Source organism: Primulina tabacum, chromosome 1 (genome assembly GCF_025594145.1).
Source record: "Primulina tabacum isolate GXHZ01 chromosome 1, ASM2559414v2, whole genome shotgun sequence".
Classification (NCBI taxonomy): Eukaryota; Viridiplantae; Streptophyta; class Magnoliopsida; order Lamiales; family Gesneriaceae; genus Primulina; species Primulina tabacum.
Genome location: NC_134550.1, coordinates 10,907,793 through 10,929,830, shown reverse-complemented (window position 1 = coordinate 10,929,830; position 22,038 = coordinate 10,907,793). Strand labels below are relative to the sequence as shown.

At 36.2% G+C, this 22,038-nt stretch overlaps 4 protein-coding genes across 10 annotated transcripts in view; 2 read left to right on the top strand and 2 right to left on the bottom strand.

The window, feature by feature from the left end:
• Positions 1 to 25: 25 nt before the first annotated feature.
• Positions 26 to 2,828, bottom strand: LOC142541140 (chloroplast protein FOR GROWTH AND FERTILITY 2-like). The gene is made up of 2 exons (XM_075647752.1): positions 2,353 to 2,828; positions 26 to 987 (listed from the first exon to the last, which is right to left on the bottom strand). Exons 1-2 carry the CDS (start codon positions 2,662 to 2,664, stop codon positions 145 to 147), a joined length of 1,155 nt encoding a protein of 384 aa, XP_075503867.1. The 5' UTR covers positions 2,665 to 2,828; the 3' UTR covers positions 26 to 144.
• A 2,083-nt stretch (positions 2,829 to 4,911) lies between these two features.
• On the top strand, positions 4,912 to 6,773 carry LOC142541127 (SKP1-like protein 1A). Its single transcript, XM_075647727.1, has 2 exons — positions 4,912 to 5,338; positions 6,379 to 6,773. Exons 1-2 carry the CDS (start codon positions 5,009 to 5,011, stop codon positions 6,550 to 6,552), a joined length of 504 nt encoding a protein of 167 aa, XP_075503842.1. The 5' UTR covers positions 4,912 to 5,008; the 3' UTR covers positions 6,553 to 6,773.
• Positions 6,774 to 8,660: 1,887 nt separating this feature from the next.
• Positions 8,661 to 9,814, bottom strand: LOC142504764 (zinc finger BED domain-containing protein RICESLEEPER 2-like). The gene is made up of 2 exons (XM_075617564.1): positions 9,696 to 9,814; positions 8,661 to 9,567 (listed from the first exon to the last, which is right to left on the bottom strand). The coding sequence occupies exons 1-2, from the start codon at positions 9,812 to 9,814 to the stop codon at positions 8,661 to 8,663; spliced, it is 1,026 nt and encodes a 341-aa protein (XP_075473679.1).
• Positions 9,815 to 11,907: 2,093 nt separating this feature from the next.
• LOC142541107 (uncharacterized) overlaps positions 11,908 to 22,038 on the top strand; it is a 28,553-nt gene continuing 18,422 nt past the window's right edge. For 5 of the 7 annotated variants that reach the window (XR_012819237.1, XR_012819236.1, XM_075647703.1 and 2 more), the window contains exons 1-3: positions 11,908 to 12,079; positions 16,786 to 17,045; positions 17,623 to 17,760. Coding sequence is in view for 3 of the 7 variants with exons in the window: in XM_075647703.1 (XP_075503818.1) it covers positions 16,916 to 17,045; positions 17,623 to 17,760 (268 nt within the window). In the remaining 4 variants the exon portion in view is untranslated. Of the gene's footprint in view, positions 12,080 to 16,785; positions 17,051 to 17,622; positions 21,753 to 22,038 lie in introns of all 7 variants that reach the window. The other 2 variants (XR_012819238.1, XM_075647687.1) reach the window with 1 other exon arrangement.

The window sequence follows — 22,038 nt, the reverse complement described above, 5'->3', positions numbered from 1 at the left end:
ACTGAAAGGCACCACAGAGCAACTCAGAATGTCAAAAAATCATTAAATATTAGAATCACAAAGCTACAGCAAATGAGCGTTGGCTCTCAATTCTCTCTATATTTGTTACTCAATCCTTCACCACTATTATGACAATAAAAAAAACTAATACAAACTAAATCCAAAAACTTGGCTAACAAGAATGGCAACTCCTAAAGCAATAGCCACAAGCGAAGAGGCCCATGTAAGCTTCTCCGTTATTCTAGGGACCCTGTCCTTGAGTGCCTGACTGCATGACCCTATAAAGACCGTATAACTTCCCATAGCCACAACCGTTCCAATCAAGAACATAAATAGAAATGCAGCACCAGCCAAACGAGAAGGTAGTGCGAGTGCAGGTAAGATCATCATCAGCGCATCAGGTTGCAAGCCATGGACGATCCCCGTGGCAAAAGTAGCAAACCCAATCTTCTTCTTTCCAATTGTTGGGTTCGAGAGAGCTTCATACCTACTAACGTCAAGTTTAGCATCATCCACGGCAACACATGGTGCAGGGACTTCTGAAGCTTCCCGGATTCCCATTGCACCAATTATGAGTAGAGTCAACCCTACCACTCTTGTTCCCCAAGTTCTGATAACCTCGATATGAAGCCGATCCTTCAAAAGTAGAAAAATTAGACCAAATATCAATTGGCCAGCATCATGGCCACATCCCCACAGGGCTCCAACAGCAGCACTTTCCATCCTTGTGCGGCCTATTGACAGCGGAGCTAATGCAGCAAGATGATCAGGACCTGACAATGTGTGTAAGCAACCGGCCAATAAGCCAGTCCATGCACTGCTCACTAACTCACTGCGAATGAGACTACCTCCAGATGCAACTGCTGCTGAACTTCCACTTCCGACCACATTAGGAAAACTCGCAAAGGCTGGTGAAACGAGTGCGGGGTGGTGGAATAATGTTAAACAGATAGCTGATAGTAAGATCACTGTCCCAGTATTAAACACCTGAAGAAATTAAGATGGTCATAACATACACCACTACATCAGTCCCTCAAATCAACTTGTTGGGATATTACCAAACGGTTACAACTATTGTACTAGCAGACAACTACAAACATTTTGTTCAGAGACCATTAAGTTCTAAATTCGGAATTATTGCTAGTATTTTCTAATTCGTCTGTCTTATTATGGTTAATTCTTCTAAATTTGCACAAGACATTGTTTCTATGATTCAAAGAGAACCAATAGTTAAACCAATCTCTAATGCAGATTATTACACTAGGATTAGCAAATAAAAAGAATGATGATAATCAATGACAAAAAAACACGGAAAGTAAGTAGACATATCTGTTACTTTGACTCCTCTTATCACTTTAAAAAAAACCCCATATCTCTGTTTGGAAGAGGACAAAGGGCTGGATAGTCACAAGAAGTACCTACCGAAACAAGTGTCACTGTGCTTACATATGGCACTATGAAAAAATAAAGAAACAATACCAAGATCTAATGACAAGACGACTTCCAGTTCAAGAACTTATCGTATCACAGATGTAGCATAGTTTTTAAACCAAAGATCTGCAAAATGGATTTAGCCCGAAAATGTGTCTCTAACCAGGGACCAATAGTTAAAACCAACAGAAGGTTAAATCCTATAATTCTGAGCTAGGGATTAGATGAAACTACTTCAAAGTTGTTATGAGATATGCAAAACCGCAAAGATACAGAGCTGAAGTGAGTGGACCACATATATCTCGTATTACATATCATCCTCACAGTTGATACATAGTGTAAAGAGACGTAGCACCAGTAGAGAAGAATTAATGGTCATGCTAGGCTTCTAAAGTTACAAAGAAACATTGTTAAACCATAACATTGCCTCATGAATGATGATAATTAGGGCTGAATCATTTTAGTAATATTTTCTGCTTGTCAACTTCAACTTAAACTTAAACAGAGTGAACACTTTCCAAACCAGAGACATTGTTCAAATCACTAACTTTAGAGATACTTACTGTTTGGATTTTGATACTGGTCCTTAAAGGTAAAAAATAGTTGAAAAAATATAGAAAATTTTCAATACCTCTTTAAAAGACACGTCTTCCTAACATATTTTCTTTAGTAAGCTCCCCCGCATTACAGACATCCCTAGTCTTTAATTGTTCGAACAGGTAAAAATTACTAGTTCCACAAGGTAGGACCTTGGTTAACTGAATAACAAGCTTTACTTCCCAAACATAAACACAGAAGTTTCCCTTATAGCAACAAAATTTTCATTGTTTACCGGTATCACGAAGCAATAAGATCAAGAAAATAAAAATTCCTACAAATCATACTTGCGCAAACTAAATTTTTTTTATAAAAAAAACTCACATTTTGCTGCTGAGGTGGTTTCTGAAGAATCTTATTTAGGACATCGTGCTTAGGCTCCTGCCCATTTGGCAAATCCTCAGAAGAAGACGTGATATCAACGCAATTCGCAGAAAGAAAATCCGATCCATGGAGATTGCAGGAGATCGAACTGATTGGGCGTGATTCAGATCGTAGGAGCCACGGAGACCACGTCGTCGCATAAAAACACGGAGCAAGCTTCCGGGGCAAATGAAGTCGAACAAGCTGGCGAAAAATTGGAGAATTGGAATGGAATTTAGAAGGTACTGCATTAGAATAGATTAGCCTTTCCATTCTCGCAAAATCGCAGCTCGATTGAACCCTAATTTTAGGAAGTTTTACCAGTGTACAATGGGAAGAAAACGGTAGAAACTTGGAAGAAATGGATAAAATCCTATTCCCAGCCAGCCTTTGTGCCAGAGGGTTCGTTTTCCCAAGTTACAAAAAGTTGAATAAAAGGGGGAAATGAGGTAATAATAGTCGATTACGTTCTAAATTGAAAAAAGGGCGTCTTATTATTTTTATTATAAAAATAATAATAATAATAAAAATAAAAATAAAAATTAATCAAAATAAAAACTTCTTCTCAAATTCAATTAATCATAAAACTTCACTCAAACTCATCTCAAACATGTATAACTCAGACTCAAATATGAAAACATCGACCCAAATATAAAAACTCGACACAAAAATGAAAACTTTGATCCAAATATCAACAACTCGACTAAAATATAAAAAAATTAACTTAAACATGAAAAATTCGACCCAAATATGATAACTTCAACCTATGTGAAAAATTCGACCCAAATTTGAATGAAATTCTATTAAGTAAATATTCAATCAAATATGACACAGTGTAGTGATAAAGTGTGTTTAGGGGTGAGCATTTATTCTCGGGTATCGGGTACCCAATATTTACCCGATCGGGTCGGGTATTTTTAATAAAAATCGGGTTTCTCGGGTACCTGACATTATCGGGATCGGGTTCGGGTAATTTGACCGTCGGGTACCCGAATTTTTTTTGTTTTTTGTTTTTTACTTTTTTTATGGGTTTGTTAAATGTGAAAAATACATGAATTTTTTTAATTTACCAGCCATAATATGATATAATAACTATCCATAACTCGATATAATGACATGATTTTTCGTGAAATGTGAAAAATACATATATTTTTTCAAAAAAATAAAAAAAAATTAAAAAAAATGTTTTTTTTTCGGGTACCCGACTGCTGGGTACCCGAAAATACCCGAAAATTTTGGGTACCCGACATGATCGGGTTTCGGGTACCCGAACCCGAAAACCCGACCCGCGCCCACCCCTAAGTGTGTTGTGCAAACACAATTGAATTTGAATTCGAATTGAGTTAAAATGTAATGTTATTTTTTCATTTTATTTCGACAAGCATATGTAAAGATCATTTTGTTCTTAAAGTCACTCCATTTGACCAAATAAAATAAATAAATAAGTGGAAAACTATATATATTTTAATGACCCAAAATAAAAGCCTAATAATATTGATAGAAAATGAATAACAATAAATCATATGACTCATAGCACGTAACAAATTTTTTAAATAACATATATTTTAAAAATATTTTCTACTAAAGTGACAAAGGATGGTTTAACCATTGCCAATCGCCTTGAATTTTATAAGAACTTGTAAAATAGGTGGAAAATGCTACCGGTGAAGAGACCGGAGATGGTACCCATGCACCTGTGCAATAGTTTCAGCATGGGAAATCCTTGCTCAAGATTGCAAAACTATTATAAATTATCCTGAGACAAAAAATCAAATCATCATAGAGACAACTTACATAAAAGTAAACGAAATTAATGTAAACAGATTACTCTACAAATCAAAGTATACTAAACCTTGCTCAAATGTAAGATCTAGGAATTATTGGAACCAGGGAAATAAAATAAAAGCATCAAGAAATCGAAATGTGAATCGAAAGAGTACATAAGGAAAAAAAATCCTGCAATAAATATGGATTGTGGATAAGATGAACATATGAGGGAGACATGAACAATTGGGAAAATACCTTTTCAATTGAGGAAGAAACTGCACGATCGGGTAGAAGTGATGGAAAAATAAAATCGTGGGAGATTGGTGAGAATGTGAGTGAAGGAGAAGGTAGAATAAGTGAAGGGTAGTTTTTTATGAGACAGTCTCGTGAATCTTATAAGTGAGACGGGTCAATCCTACCGTTATTCATAATAAAAAGTAATACTCTTAGTATAAAAAGTAATATTTTTTCACGGATGACTCAAATAAAAGATTCGTCTCATAAAATATGACTTGTGAGACCGTCTCACACAAGTTTTTGCTACAAGCGAACAGAAAATTACAACGTAACTCTAAGCAATTATTATTATTTTTTTCTTCCTAAAAGTAATTAATTATCAGAACACATTTATGACTAAAAATAGTTATTAGATGGTAGGATATACCAGTCCCCACGTCACACCCATGACCAAATATTTATATATAATAATGAATAAGATATTTCTCATCTTATATTATATATTTTTTTATTGTAAAGTAATCTTCATTTTGATTCACATCATCCGAGGCTATCTATCTTTCCTCCATCCTCCTCTTAGAGCTAGGGTTACCTGATCAATTGTTGGTAAAGGATGTCGTCCATTGATGCCGCTTCGCAGAATACGATCATGTTGAAGAGCTCCGATGGCGAGACTTTCGAAGTTGAGGAGGCTGTTGCTGTCGAATCGCAGACCATAAAGCACATGATCGAGGATAACTGCGCCGACACCACTATCCCGCTGCCCAACGTCACATCGAAGATCCTCGCCAAGGTGATTGAGTACTGCAAGCGTCACGTCGAATCCGCAGCCAAGCCTTCCTCCGACGGCGTTTCCACGGACAAGGTCGTGGACGACGAGTTGAAGAATTTCGATACCGAGTTCGTCAAGGTTGATCAGGGGACGCTCTTCGATCTGATTTTGGTATATCCCTCTTTTCCCTATTTTGTTTTTACGGTTTTGCCCCTGGGTTTTGTTCTTTTAGCCATCATGCCACTCACTTCTCTCCGTTTGACGAATCTTCCCCTGGCTGGCCTTGCTGCATTTTTCTGCCGATTGCATGGCGCGTTGGATTGTTTGGTTTGTCACATTGAGTTTTAGTTTGGACCTATTTAGGTTTCTTCTTTTTGCACGGTAGCCATGGGCGTGTTTTTTAAAACTATCCATTGGATTTCAGCTCCAACAAATCTATCCTCACCAAATTATTTTACTATGAAATTTTATGTTTCAAAATTATGTAACTCTCTTGAACACCAATACAAGGACGGATAACTCTTTTAACTGGTTAATTATACAATATATTATGGCTCACATGAAACCACTCCACTTGGAGTAGAATTTTATGGTTGCACCGCCTGACTGCTTGCTCAAAATCACTGTCGAATTGGATTATTTCTCTGACCACTCGATTTCGTGTTATTGATTTTGGTTTTATTTTTGAACTGTGATTTTTGTGGGATTTACATGGTCATTACTTTGTCTATGAGTAGGATTCCCCTTTGTTCTATTTTGCAGTTCATTAAATTTTGTCAGTCTTTTCTTGTGACATGTACTGGAGGTGAAGATGCGCTGGCAAATTTTTCTGATAGGATAGGTGATTTGTCTGGTTTTTGTTCTGGGTTTTAATCATCTTTAGTTTTTCACTCAAGAGTATATATATGCTGCGAAATGTTTATGACATCTTTACCATGTTACATGGTGAAACTTTTGTTTCTGTTTCTGGACTTGTGTGAGGGCATTTGTATGATAGGTTTCACTTATAGTGAGCTTCTCCCTTGCTGCACTTTCTTTGTTGTGGTGTTGAAATGTCTAATCAATGCCTCTGTTTTAAACTGGTTTTAGATTTTTAGACTTATTATATGCAATAGTCTTAGTTGTTCTTTCTCTCTTGGTTATGCTAAGGAACGTTTTGGAAAGTTGGTTCTTTCTCTTGTTCTCTAAGTAGCCCCTAATTTTTTTTCCAGGCTGCAAACTACTTAAACATCAAGAGCTTGCTCGATCTCACTTGTCAAACTGTGGCTGACATGATCAAGGGGAAGACACCCGAGGAAATTCGCAAGACATTCAACATTAAAAATGACTTTACTCCGGAAGAGGAAGAAGAAGTTCGCAGGGAGAACGCATGGGCGTTTGAGTGAATGCTGCTAAATGTCTATATACTAATTGTTTTGCTTTTTATGTATTTAATCAGTTCGTGTGGACAGAGTGCCATAAGTTCATGTGTCGTATCTTGTTATGTGGAGGCTTGCCCTTTTCACAATCGATCTATGAATTTGAAACTTATATTCTTATTCAGTGTCGTAACTGTACTTGAGCGATGCTCATATGGATGTTTATTGTGAATTCTGCCCACTCTTTACCTTGGAACTTAGCCCTGCAAACTGTTTTTCTGCATGAAACCGCTGGCTGTGCTGTCTGTTGGATCTTTGATCGTGATATATACACTGATGTAGTAGTTCTTTGCATGAAACCTGCGCGAGCATTCTGGACCATTTCGTAGTTCTTTACACTGATGTAAGTGATGTCTCCATCTCTGTTATCACATCATAGGGAAGTTTTGTTAGATGAGGCAACTGAGACCTGACCTTATTTTTCTTTTATAGAAGCTTCATGTCATCCACTCAAAAACCTAGCCATTGTTTTATGTACGTGTCTTGGTCAGGGGATTATTGATAGATATAATTTTAGATTGCATTTGGACGTAAATATTTAATTTTGAGGAAAGAATTTGGAATCTAATAATTTTAAATTCATGGATTTAAGATAACGAGCTCTTGCTTTTTCAGATGCTTTCAAATTTTATTTAAAAAAATCCATATGAAAAAGGAGAAATTTAAACAACTTATTTCAAGTTTTTGCCCAAAAATAATGGATAAAAACTTGTGTGAGACGGTCTCACGGGTCGTATTTTGTGAGACGAATATTTTATTTGGGTCATCCCTTAAAAAAATATTACTTTTTATGCTAAGAATATTACTTTTTTATTGTGAATATCGGTAGAATTGATATATCTCACAAATAAAGATTCGTGAGACCGACTCACAATAGATTTACTCAACATAATGATTGATTTGAGGGAGTAATTTGAAATTTCAAATACTTCAATTCAAACACAACATTAAGTTGTTTTTGAATGAAAATATTTGATTTGGAGAAAATTATATCAAATTTAATAACTTGAAATTTATGGATTGAAAATGATATATAGGTAGTTATCATTTCAAATTCTTCTAAACATGAAGGAATATGAATCGAGAAAAGGATAAATGAACTATTTCAATTTGAAATTTATAGATCGGAAATGACATTAGGATGTCATCGAGGACACTCTCAACGTCCCAATTAAATGCGTCTTCATTCAATGAGACTTTAAGAAGGCTTGACTAATAGATAAATCATTTATTCAGTCATTTTTTGGATTTAACTAAATCCAAAATTTTTATTATATCAAAATATTATCCACAATTTGTTTAATTTTGCTTTATATCTAATGCTGTACTTACTTTAAGTTAATTTTTTTAATAAATTATTATATCTCGATTTCTATTATAAATAATTTCTTTTCGAAATAAAGCATTGATAAGAATAAATATTTATCTACCAAGTTTGGTGGAGTCATGTTAAGGCACAAGTAGGGTGTGCAACGGTCGGTTTAGTTCAGTTTTAATAAACTTCGGTTCGATTTTTTGGTTTACGGTTTTTCGAATGCCTAATACTAAACTAAACCATTTTATTTCGGTCCGATTTGATTTTTTGTATTACGGTTTAGTTATTACCGTCGGTTATTACGGTTTGTGTAATAAATTTAGTTATAAATGAAGTTGTACGTTATAAATTTTAAAAAAATATAATAAAAAACCACAATCAAATTGGTTTTGATTATCTTACAAAAATCAAAATAAAATAATCAAAAACAAGCATAGCTATAATTCGTGTAAGCAATTTGGAATTGGATATGTTGAGAGTGAATAATTCCAACATTGGATTCATCAACTCCTGCAACAAAAATCCTCATGTGTAGGGAAATTAAAATATCAACCCATTATGAAAAAGAATAAGTTCATATAAATTAGATCAACTTAACAAACCTGATTGCAAGTCACAATTATATATCAATAATGCAAGAATCTCTTCCATCATTGATAAAATGTATAAAAATTTAAAAACGAGTATCATCAACCAATAAAGAATAAAATAATTATAACATAAAAAGATATGAGATACATAGATACTCACCGAATTCAAGTCACTCAAGATAATCCAAGTCTTCTTCTACTTTAAAGGGTGAAGATTCAATTTGAAGCCAATCTTTAACACAAATAAGAGCTTGCACCAATTTATGAGTCAAAGAACTTCTAAATGAATCAAGAACACGACCTCCAATATTAAATGCACTTTCCGATGCCACAGTAGAAATCGGAATCGCTAACACATTACGAGCCATCTCAGCAAGAGTAGGAAATCTAGGTTCATTCATTTTCCACCAGAGTAAAATAGCAAATTGTTCATTTTCAACCTCATTTTCTTCACCAAGGTACCTATCCAACTCTGTTTTAGCATCCATACTTCCACTCTTTGCTTTATGTCTCAAATATTCTTGTTGTATTAGTGTTCCTTTATGAATGCTTCCAAAATTTATACCTGATAAGTCCAATGTGTTACAATGTGAATCAGATGAGACTCCACATGCTTTTGAAGTTATCTTTCGATACTCATCAAATAAACAAGCCATATATGTCTTAACTTCATCTATCATTTTCTCTCCTTTTTCTTGCTCATACATCCTCAAAATAACAAATGCGACATAATCAAACTTGAATCGAGGATCAAGAACACAAGAAACAAAAATCATCTTATTCATCTTCTCTGGAGCACCCCAATATTTGTCAAATTTAGCTTTCATTCTCCTTGCCATCAAACTCAAATTAATATCATCACCCTCTATCAACAATTTCAAAACACAATAAAGCTCACCAATTTCATGGAAGTGAACATTTGAAGTTACATATAATGAACCTGATACCCTCAATGTAAGGTTATAAAATGTTTCAAGAAACTTCTCCATCCGTCTTACATTAGCCCAATCATCACTTGTGAGGGCTCCTGCAGTCTTTCCATCTTCACAAACATAAATAAGAAGATATTCCAACAACCTGGGATCAAGATTGCCATAACTTACAAAAGCATTTTCAAATTATTGAGCAGTTTTTAACATCAAATAAGTGGAATTCCACCTAGTGGCAACATCTAAACACTAGGACCTTTTATTTTTTCAATTCACAACATCTTTAAATCTTTTGATCCTTGTCTGATGTATCTCACATCTAGTCTAACATATCTAACAGAATCACCAATTTCTTTTAAGCCATCTTGAACAATAAGATTGATCACATGAGCCATACACATGACATGAAGGTGATGACCATCCATCAAATTTGTTCCCACTTACTAAATTGTTTTGACAATTCTTTCATAGTAATATCATTTGAACTAGTATTATCAACTGTGATAGTGAACACTTTATCCAAGCCCCAATCAAGTAAACATTTAGTTATTGTAATTGCCATATCATCACCTTTATGGATACTAACAGGGCAAAAATTTAGTATCCTCTTATGCAACTTCCAATATTTATCGATAAAATGAGCGGTGAGACACAAATAATTAATTCTTTGGATTGAAGTCCATTTATCTGTAGTTAGGCAGACTCTTTGATTATTCTTCTAAAAAGTTCTTAAGCTTTTGCTTTTCTTCATAAAAAAGTTCAAAATAGTCATTCGTCACTGTTGTATGAGATGGAATTCGAAATTGAGGTTGTGCCACACTTACAAATTACCTAAATCCCCATTCTCAACAAAATTAAAAGGTAGCTCATCTACAATTTCATTTTAGCTAAAGCTTTCCTACATAATTCGTTATCAAATCTCCAAATACTCATTGAAACATCACCCTTATGATCTTTTGAAGCTTGTTGAAAACCTATTTTAGCTTGGCTAGTTTCAACATTGTGCGGATTTTGTTTACATTTTCTCAAATGAGCGTTCAAAGTTGATGTGCCATTATAGCTTGTATTAGCAACATAATTAGAACTACAATATTTACACCTTGCTCTAGGAGCCCCATCATAATTATCATATTTCTCAAAATGTTCCCACACAACAGATCTAGCTCTTACCACTTTCCTTTTTTTTTTCCAGCATCACTAGTAATTGTAGATTCAGAAAGAGGTGCATTAGCATTTGAACCTTCATTATCATCAAGTTTACCACCTTTTTCGACCATCTATTAAGATATTAATATAAACATTTTATAAGGAAGATATAAGAAACTTTTAATTTTGAGAGGTAGAATCATTAATGGGAGTAAATAGGGAAAAAAACAATTTAGAGCAGAACAATAAAAAACATTGTCAATGTCGTATCGTGCAAGAGAAATCAGCTCTCACCTGCAAGGTCACTTTGGAAAGACATGGCTCGCTAAGAAACAAATGTTTCTTATACCGCGCATGGCTGACACAACATATGTGACACAACACAAAAGTTCAATTTCTGTGAAAACCAGTTTGGGCTAATTTCTATAGTTTGGTATGGGAGAGTTATCTCATCAAAGACAAATTTAGAATGCACATATTATGAATGGTTACTCTGCAGGTGAGATTCCAAGCACCTGGACTGTGATCACTGATATTAGGGCCTCTTTTTCTCCTTCCGATCCCACTATACATTTCAGCATGTTAGAAAGCTAGTATTTCAATAGTACTTGTGTAACTAAATCGATGTAAATTATATTCACCATTTCCTTGATTTTTTACCTGTTTTTATCATATCAGCTCATGAGAATGTGAGATAAAGTAAACAAATAATGACAAAAATAATATTGATATAACATATTTAATCAAGAAACTATCATCAATGCATCATCAATTACTTTTTTAATCACTCAATCTACGGTAAAAGAAATTAAGAGAATAGTTTTATCATAAAAAATACCATGAGCAATATAAAGATTAGAGAGCATAGAACTAAGAGTAGCGAACTCTTGAAGGCCAAAGCAACACATGTTCTTCTTCAATCTAGACTTGTGTGGTTGATTGAAGGCCAAAGCAACACATGGATTCTGAATCGTCAATTTCAAACATCAATCTCAAAACCCAAACAAATTAGTTTATTATTTATTCAATTATTTTTAAGTTCTATTTTTAATTTTTATGTTAGGACATGTTAATAAAAAAACAAAGAATTCTCATATATTCAGTTTTTTGATTGTTTCGGTTTTTTTTAAAAAAACCGAAAACCGAAAATTCGTAATATCGAAACCGAAACCGGTCAAATAACCGAACCAAAAAAACCAAAACCGAATTTTACGGTTGGTTCAGCAAGTTTTTTTAATTTTATCTGAAATTTGATAATCCCTAGACACTACTAAAGTGAAATCTTGAATATTTGGACTTGGCTGACCAAATAAGGACAATATCATTATATTTCCTCTAATTTATTAAACAAATCTACGTTCTTGGATATTAAACAAATTCCAAGGATTACGTGGATCTGCCGCCGGCGTAGTTTGGAGGAGCTGAAGCTCTGGTCTTTCTACAATGCTCTCAAAGATGAGTTCATCGTCACCCTCCTCTTCCTCTATATTGGCATCTCCACCTTCATCGGCCAGGTAAAGATCAATTTTGCCAATCCCTGTGATGGCGTTGGTTTCCTTGTAATTACATGGGACTTTGGTGAAATGTGTTGGCGTACCACATTCAAACACGCGGAAGTTTAAAATTTTTTGTTTAGTAAAATTTTATTGCATTTTTTGGAAATCGTTAACTTTTTTCAACTTCTTAATCAGATCTACTATCATAAACTTTGTTTGTTTTTTTTATATTGCACTAAAAAACAATGAGAAATTTGCGTTTGACGGACTTTCAAAAAACCACAGTGCAATGGCTTTGCTGTGGCTTGGCGGCGGCGCAAGATGAATCGGCCGAGAGCTTTTTGTCAAACAAATGCGTTGATTGAAAAAAACAAGTTGACCAAGATTTGAGTTTTGTTCACCAATCAAAACTTGCCAATGATTAATTTCTCAATCAATTGTTTCTGCCGAGAATTGTTTTATTTTATTTTACTTTGTGATTGTCAAATCAGCATGGCCAGACTTTGATTTTCTTCTTGTATATTTTTATCAACTCCTTGCTAACGTATATATAAATATAATATTTAAAATTTTCAAAATTATAATCTTATCACAATTCTATATTTTTATTATTTAAAATTCTCATATAATATTTTGAGAGATACAACACTTAATTAAAGTATTATCAATTTTTTATAATGCATAATATATATTTGTATAATTAAATAATAATAATTAACTATAAATACTTCTAGATTATTACATGAGAATTTTGTATATAATTAGCAACTGCTGAAATTTTTCATTGATATATTTTTTGCATAGTTTTAGTGAAACAATTCACAAAACTGACAGTTTCCAGTCTCATAAGTTAATTAGCAGTTAAGTTAAATTCCACAACTTTAAATAATAGAATCCATTTATAAACTACTTTATAATCAATTTTTTTTATCTTCATCAAACTATATTTCTCAAATTCAACTACTTGAATTCGACTAACTCAACAAGAACAGAAAATCCAATTCTTGTGTGGCTCTCAATGGTTCACGGATACAACTAGCCGTGGGTGTACAACTTTATATGATTCAGAACAACATTTGTTCTTATTCGGGCTTACCCTAGTTAACTCTATTCTTTTCATCAACCATTTGATCAATAATGTCATAACTCAAGTTTGATTACACCCATCAGATAATGGTAAGAGCATCTAGTAGTATCGTCCCATTATACCTTAGATAACACTGATAGTGCCTGGAAGAACCTTAAGTTATGATCAATGTATAGTACAGTCACTTCAACTCATATATCCCATCGAATTTGCAACCATTGGTATATCGAGAGTTATAAATGAATTAAATAATGATGTGGCGTATCTTTGAGTAATAATAGTGATATGATATGTGCAACTGAGGAAACACATTTTTAAAATGCAGATGTCTTAATTTGGCCAGAGATTACTTCACTATTTACTCATCGTATCACATATGATTTCTTCATACGTAGGTGAGCGATGAATCCCCAACTACAATATATTGACTCCTACGTATTTCGAAACTACGCCCAATTTGTCACTTAATGACCCTTAATGGAGTCAGTAAACGGATCAAAGTGCATGCTAGTACGTTGAGCCTCCACGTTGTCCCAGATTAAAAGACTAATGTTGTACAACCATAACTGCGAACTATTCCACTTGATAAGTGATAACCATTGGAAACTCAGAGGGAGGGTTGTTCAGTTCATAATCAAATGATCACTCATATATATATATATATATATATATATATATATATATATATTAAAGCTCACATCTTGAAAATAAGCTTTTGAATATCTTGCATGCATGCTGTCCTACTAAAAATACCATTTAAAAATAATCGTAAGTATTTGCCAATAAAAATATAACGGAAGCATAAACAAGAAAAATCCTAACATCCATAAATGAAATAAACCAGCGTATAAAAAAAATACTCAGATCCTCTCAACTCATAAAAATCATAAATGTACGGAAAATATGTGGTCCTCGGGTCGTGTCGACCCAGCAGGCCTGCCTACTCAGAGTTCGGCACCTCCAGCCCCCTCGATATCATGCTCACCTGCATCACACACGTCTAGTGAGTCTAAAGACCCAACACACCTGTACCATAAATAACAAGTAAATATACATAGCACACATCAGTGAAAATATCTTGTAATCAACATACATTTCATGAACTTTAAAAACGTAATGTAAATGTGACATATGAAATTGTGACAGTGTCAAAACAACTCATCGTTAATCATCATTCATCATTTATCATTTCCTTTGGTGAATTCAGTTCATTAGAAGTGACTATCGTACATCATCATTTACGATGGATCCATCATACACAGAACCGCGGTACCCGGCGGCTGTCGGACATCAGTGATAGGATTACCCATCCACTGTGCCTAGGCCTCATCATCATCATTTACATATACTTCATAAGCATTTACATATACTTCGATAGCCACAACTAATTCTCATCATTCAAAACATCATCATCTTCATCACTTATCAAAATCATGCACATATGCAAGTTTCCTTAAAACCAAGTATGCAACGTAAACATGATAAATTTGTGCTCAGGACGCTGTCAGGACTAAAATCTCACTCCGGGTGCAAAATGACCATTTTGCCACTGGAAACCCAAAATGACCATTTTACCCTCGAACCTCTAAAATTTGACCCAAAGCTTACTAAACTCCTTAAAACATCCAAAAAAATATTTAAAATAATTTTTAGACGTAAACTCGAGTCCGTTTCAAAACTTAACCGATTCGTTGTAAACTTGGACCAGAGTCCCGGGTTTAACCCGAATCGAACCGAAACTTAACCAAATTTTTCCTAACTTGAACCATGAATCAAACCTCCATGACCAGCCTCTAACTCACTTATTTTAGACCACTTAGGACCTAGAAACAAGCCCCAAAGTTTGCTGGAATTCTCCAGCGTATGTACACAAATTTTCACAGCTTGAGCGACTTTACGATAAAAATCATATCTCCCTCGTTTCTTATAAAAAAATTACGATTTTGCTATCGAATCGAAGATAACAGAGAGTGATCTAAATCATATGTTGAACAAATTTCCAGAAAACCAACCAATAAGTCGCAGAATTCGAAATAACCGAGGGTGATGTATTTTGTGACACAGAATTTTACAGCTTGCACGGCTTTACGATAAAAATCATATCTCCCTCGTTTCTTATCAGAAAATTACGAATTTACTATCGAATCAAAGATAACAGAGAATGCTACAAATCATATGTTGAATACATTTCCAGAAAACAAACCAATAAGTCGCAGAATTCAAAATAATCGAGGGTGATGGATTTTGTGACATACTTCAACAAAAAAAAAATGATCGACCCTCGACTTAACCCATCTAACCATCGACTCCAGCCTATTGACACCCTCTAACCATCGTGTACAGTCCTTAGAAACAAAAAAACCGGCAGCCCCCTTGCAGCCAATCATAAAACGTGAGCAATGCTAGGAAAGAATTGCAAGATTCATGCCATATTATATAAAAACGCAACCACAAGGTGACTCATGTAAATTTTCATACAAACACATAAATATCTACATATTATCAGCGTGTATGAAGAGAAAATGAAAGTATAGGCGTGTCTTGATGTATTTTGAACGAAAATTTGAAGTATTCCACGTCGGGGAGGCGCTGGAGAAGCGGGGAGGAAGACTAGTTTACAAGAAAAAGGGAGAACCGAAGCTTCAAAAGCAAATTTTCGTGAAAATGGCTGATGGAAGGTGGGGATGTCGGCTGATGGAGTGATTTAGGGTTAAGGAGTGTTTAAGTTTATTTTAATTGTAGTTTAGTTGGTATAAAATATGCACTAATGGGCCTCCAAGGAAAATAAAAATGTTTTGAGCCTATTAAACTTAAAAGTAGGCCCAACAAGCCCAATCACACTCCCGGAAGATATTTCTTTTTGGTAAGTTTTTGAAAATATCGCCCGAGCCCTCAAAAAGTCCTCCGAATCGTTAAAATTTGTGTGGCGGTTAAAAATATGCTCTGGCTGGTAAAATTACCCAGCAAAGCCCATTTCTAGAAAAATACACTTAAAACACCTTATATTAATTAATAAAACTTGATCTTTCTATAAAAATATTTTTCCTTAATATCCCCGGTCTCCGTTACTCGTTCGAGCGCGAAATGCAACTAAAAATCCTAATGCATGAAACTTTAAATAAATAATGAATTAAAACACAAATTAATGAAATAAACATGCATTTAATGCTTTAAAGAAATTTAACAAAATACCAAATAAATTTAATAATTTGCATGCATGTGGTTCACGTGGACTTTCAGATTTTCGGGACGTTACAATACATATACATGCTCTTGCAAATGGAATATGACATTTATATCACATATGATAGTCTCAAGCTCGAATTACCTTTATCTTTATTTTAGGCAGCTGTATCGACTAGGAACTAGTTTAGAATATACAATACCCTTTTTAATAAGTTTCACAATCTTATGTTGAGAGGTATAACTCATGGTACTTATTGTATATTCAATGATTTTATCTATGTAATTTGTATGAGTATATTGAAAAATTGTCATAATTGGATAAAATCATAAAATATTATTAAAATAAAAATTATTTTTACGTAAAAATCAATAAAGCACATAACAACTCGTGAACAGCAGCTTTTAACAAAATGATGTTCATACTTGTCTATATGCACTGCTGGCATCTCAGGTACAACAAAAAAGGGTTTAGGGGCGTTTGGGTTGTTATTGGCAAGGAAGTTGTCCCTGGTTAGAGCACTTGCTTATATGATAGCACAATATTTGGGTGGGTGCATCTATGGTGTTGGTTTCGTGAAAGCATGGAGGCTGCGCTTACTTCCGGATTGCAACAAAATATCCACTACACTAGGTGCTCAAATAATCGGTACTCTTGTGCTGTTTACACCGTCTTCTCCGCCACCGATCCCAAGCTCACAATGGGTGATTCCGGTGCGGTACACAACTAATTTCTTTCATAATTCATATATGCAAAGGTTTTCTTTACTACTTTTAAACTTTGTTGAAGAAGTAAATGATGGGTACTTACCGTTGATCCTATTATATCTTATGTTGCTTTGTTTTTATAATTATCCAACTAAAATGTAAAAACGAAAACAAAAATAAGAGCACTTACGATTTTAAAATCTTGGTTCGGTTCAACCAACCTACATCTACACTAAATGTAAAAGTTACCATCCACTCGTCTTCAACTCCTAGCAAGGTGGTTTCTATCTGTATCTTGTTTTGCATTTTTTTTTGCATCACGAAGTCCCGTCCCTAAAGATTCTCGTGACTTGTGAGGGGCCCCTGAAATGCATTCATGAGAAGATTTCTAGCCGATTGTTGATATTTAATTGATTTATTAGCATTATGAATTTGTGTAAATCAAAACATAAGATATCAGATTGAAATACCCACCTGTTCTTAACTTGATTGAAAATATTTGACTGCCGTAGCAAGTTTTAAGTGACCCAGCAACTGATTGGGATAATAAAAGTCATTTGACTTAAATATTCTTTTCTTCCAGCTCATGATGCTTGTAGATTATGGGGGCTCGATTTTTCCAGTTATTGCTCAAGCCCCTTGGAATGGTGTGCACTTGGCAGACTTTGTGATGCCTTTATTCCTTTTTGTTGCTGGAGTGTCGGTGGCAGTTGTGTACAAGGTAAACTATTCATGATAGTCGAACAAATTGGAAGAGTTAGGTCAGCGATTTATCGGGCCGGGTAGGTTATTCTCGGGCATGCTAGAGATCCAGCAGATGATATCCGGGCTGAAGAATATGCACACTTTAAGAGCGAAAACGTTAGAGGGGCGCTGGAAGGTTTTCGGGCATGGACACTCCGCGCTCAAGTCAGTCAAGTATTCATGCAAGGGAAAGTATAATAGAGAGTATATGTTGAGTGCTAGTGGAAAATATTAAGTGAATTGACCTCTCTATGATCAAGTAAATCTGGTTACTTATAGGAGAGATGTTAATGTTGACCTTGTTTTCGTGTCTGACCACTCTTCATGGAAAAATGGCTGCACATGCCCTGTCTTCTAACACTGTCATAACTAAAAACCCATATTGCTTCTAGTCTTGTTATATTACCCCAGCGTGCGCTGAATGACATGCCAATGATTTCATAGTATGGTCCTCCATATATTTGGGCCCAGGATTGACACCTGTTCTGAAGTGCTCGCAGTGAAATCGATGTGAGGACACATACATGGTCTTTGAATCACTAATTCTTCTCATAATGTTTGGGCTAAGTTGAGAGCTCGAGCTTGTTTGTGGTCGGCTTCAGTTGTTGCGAACCAAGGGATGGCTTATAAAGAAAATTTCTTTTACCTTGACTGGTTTTACACCAGTTTCCCTTATCATCACGATCTATCCTCCTGCTCGGCCCGAGTCCTAGGACGTCCCGGGATTTTCTTGTGGTGTCAACAATCCCTCTTTAAATAGCCAGGCTAGAGTCTTACTTTCTGTCCCGAGTAGTTATGTGTTATAGGCGGGAAACCAGTTATATTTTGAATTTAAGCAGGTTAAGGCTGAAGACAACATGACGTAAGCCCAATTAGTTTAAAAGACATATTCCTTGACAGGTGTCGCTTCATATTCTTAATCCGATCTGGCGCAAACCTTCATGGGTCCTCAGATATGGAGTCTACCATGCTCCACTCCGACTCCACTCTTTCAGTTCCCTCCGCTACTTCCAAAGAACCCATTCTAGCTCCCCACTAAGAAATCCAAAAAACCCAAAACCACCCACCATGCTGCTGGGCCTTGTCGGGCCCTAGAGAAGGGTAAGGGCAAAGCCCGCGCTCCTGACAAACCCCAAACTGCTGCCCTGAGTACTCCATGGTTCTCTACAATGGTGAGTACACTATGATCGGGAGCCGACGAGGACCTCAGAGTCCTCGGGTCTATTCCCTCTTCGTATCCCATCCTCATTCTCGGTTCCTCTGACCATGATGACCAACCTCCAGAGGGATTCTATACCTTTTTTCGAGACCAAGTCCGTAGTGGTCCTCGGTTCCTCGTCCATTCCTTTTATATTGAGATGACCCGCTTTTTCGGGGTCTCTCTAAACCAGCTTCACCCCAATTCCTTCCGGATTATGGCATCGACCTTTGTTCTTTTCAATATGCATAATCTTTTAATTAACCCTCTTATCCTCCAGATAATGCATTATCTCTGACCGACCGACTAAATAGTAGATTCCTTGATGACATCCCTTCCTTCTTGAAGGGATGGAAAGGACGTTAATTTTTTTTAATCAACCTTTTCTCTTCTTCTAAATGCCCGATTGACTTTCTTCCCAAGCTGTCCGCCGAACCCGAGATCCTTGGAAACTATAAAACCCAGGAATCCTATATCAGGAGCTCAAGGAAGGGCATAAAGTTTATTCCTCTGTCCTTATCTCAGCATAAAACCTGGTGGCATTTGGGTTGAGCGCCTGGGCTGAGGACCCTACTGACATGGCAATAGATGAATTATGTAGCTCGGGTGCCCAACCCAGTAATTTGAAGTTATCTCCTTTTTTATTTTTTTACCTTTTGTACACATGATTATCAATATTTACTTGTCCTTTGCAGGTGACCTCGAGATCCAAGTAGCTTTTGCGCAAAGTCGGACCGCTGAAAAGGCCGCAAAAGAGAAAAAGCAAGCAGCCTGGAAAATTGCCATAGAAAAGAAAGAAGCGGCTAAGAAAGCAGCCGAGGAAGCCCGGGCAGCAGCTGAGGCATGTGAAGTTGAAGAGAAGTTGGTTGCTGAAAACCAAGAGAGGGTGGGGAGCGAGCAGGCCATCGGAGAGGGGATGGTTACTGAGGCACAGGTTGAGGAACGAGATCCCGGGCAACCCCTTTCCCCTAGAGACCGAGGATACAATCCTTCTCATCCACCAGAAGAAGAAGGCTACCGGTGATCCCGAGACAGTCTTCTTTAGTGACACCGACCTCGTTCTCCACTTAGGCTATTACAGAGCAGCATCAACCAAGCCCCCAAGAGCTTGGGGTAACCTCTCTCTAGATGGTGTCTCCTCGGTGGGGGTGCGGCTTGTGAAGAGTCTGAAAAGAGTTTTTTTATTCGGACACCATTGATAAACATGAATTCAGGTGGGGGTGCAGCTTGTGAAGAGTCCGATTAATATTTCAGGAATAATACTTTTGAGATGAAGAGTCTGAAAAGGACTTTTGAGATGAATAATCACTTCATTAATAACCAAACGATCAATATAATTCAGGAATAATACTTTTTAAAATGAAAAGCATTTCAAGGCATTTTGAGAGATTGGATCTGGCCACGTTCTAGGCCATTCTTCTAAATACAATGCTCTTGAACTAATTTTCTGTCGAGAATATGGATTATTTAGGGAAGGTTTGAGCTGTAAATCAAGTAAATATGGTAAATAGGTTATTTTTAGGAAGTTTTATTTTAGGCTGATATTCTTTCCCTCTAAATTAGTAATTCTATCCCTGATATTGGACTGTAATTATGCTGTAAATTACTATAAAGGCAATCTCAATAGATGGAAAAATTATTCCCTCAAATCGTCTCTTTCAAGTTGGTATCAGAGCACTACGCTTTTCTGCCCAGAATTTTTTTTCTTGCCCCATTACCCTAAGCCAGAACCATGTCAGAACATTCTAACGAATCCACCACCATTCCCCTGTCTTCCTCGCAACCCAAAGTTACTAGAGATCTGCCAAAAACCTCTGATTCACATCCTGTTCAAATAACCACCATCAAGCTGAACGACGACAACTTCTTGCGATGGTCTCAGTCGGTGAGAATGTATATCCGGGGCCGAGGAAAGATGGGGTACGGGTGACAAGAAAGCTCTGGCAGAAGATGACCCAATGTATGCTACATTGGATGCCGAAAATTCCATGGTAATGACGTGGCTGGTAAGCTCCATGGAAGAGGAGATTGGCGCAAATTATATGTTTTTCCTACGGCACATGAGTTATGGGACAATATAAATCAGATGTATTCTGATTTAGGGAATCAGTCCCAAATTTTTGAGTTGACTCTCAAACTTGGTGAATTACAGCAAGGAGAAGAAACAATCACCAAGTACTTCAACTTCCTGAAGAGAATCTGGAAGGACCTTGATCTCTTTGATGCTTATGAGTGGAAGAATGCTGAAGATGGACAGCACCACAAGAAAACAGTGGAAGATGATCGTATCTTCAAGTTCTTGGTTGGCCTCAATGTTGAGTTCGATGAGGTGAGGGGGAGAATTATCGGTAGGAGGCCGCTGCCATCCCTTGGCGAAGTCTTCTCTGAAGTTAGGAAGGAGGAGAGCCGGAGGAATGTTATGCTCGGCAAGAAGGGACCCGCTGCTACCGTTGAAGGTTTTGCTCTTGCTTCTACAGGCCTAAACATGCGCAGAGGTGCTGCCAACTTGCGTAAACTAAAGGAGAAACCAAGTGTATGGTGTGACTATTGCAACAGGCCGCGTCACACCTGAGAAACCTGCTGGAAGATTCATGGGAAACCCACCAACTTTAAGGGCAGAACAGAGGAGAAAACTGGCCGTGCCTTTCCCACTGCAAATGAGGCCGAGTCTACTGCCAGCACCATCACCAAAGAGCAACTGGAGCAGTTTCTAGCACTGATAAAATCTAATCCATCGTCCAGTGCTCCTAGTGTCTCCGTGGCACATACAGGTAACGAAATAAATGCCTTTTCTTGTGGTTTCGGAATTTCCACTCCATGGATAATTGATTCTGGAGCATATGATCATATGACCAACTCCTTCAGCTTGTTAAAACTATACTCACCGTGTTCTGAAAATAGAAAAGTTAGGATTGCATATGGAAGTTTTTCATCTATTTCCGGAAAAGGTTTGGTCCAAATTTCTGAAAAAATAGACCTTAAGTCCGTTCTCTATGTACCTAAATTCACATGCATTCTTTTATCAGTTAGCAAATTATCCAAAGACTCTAATTGTCG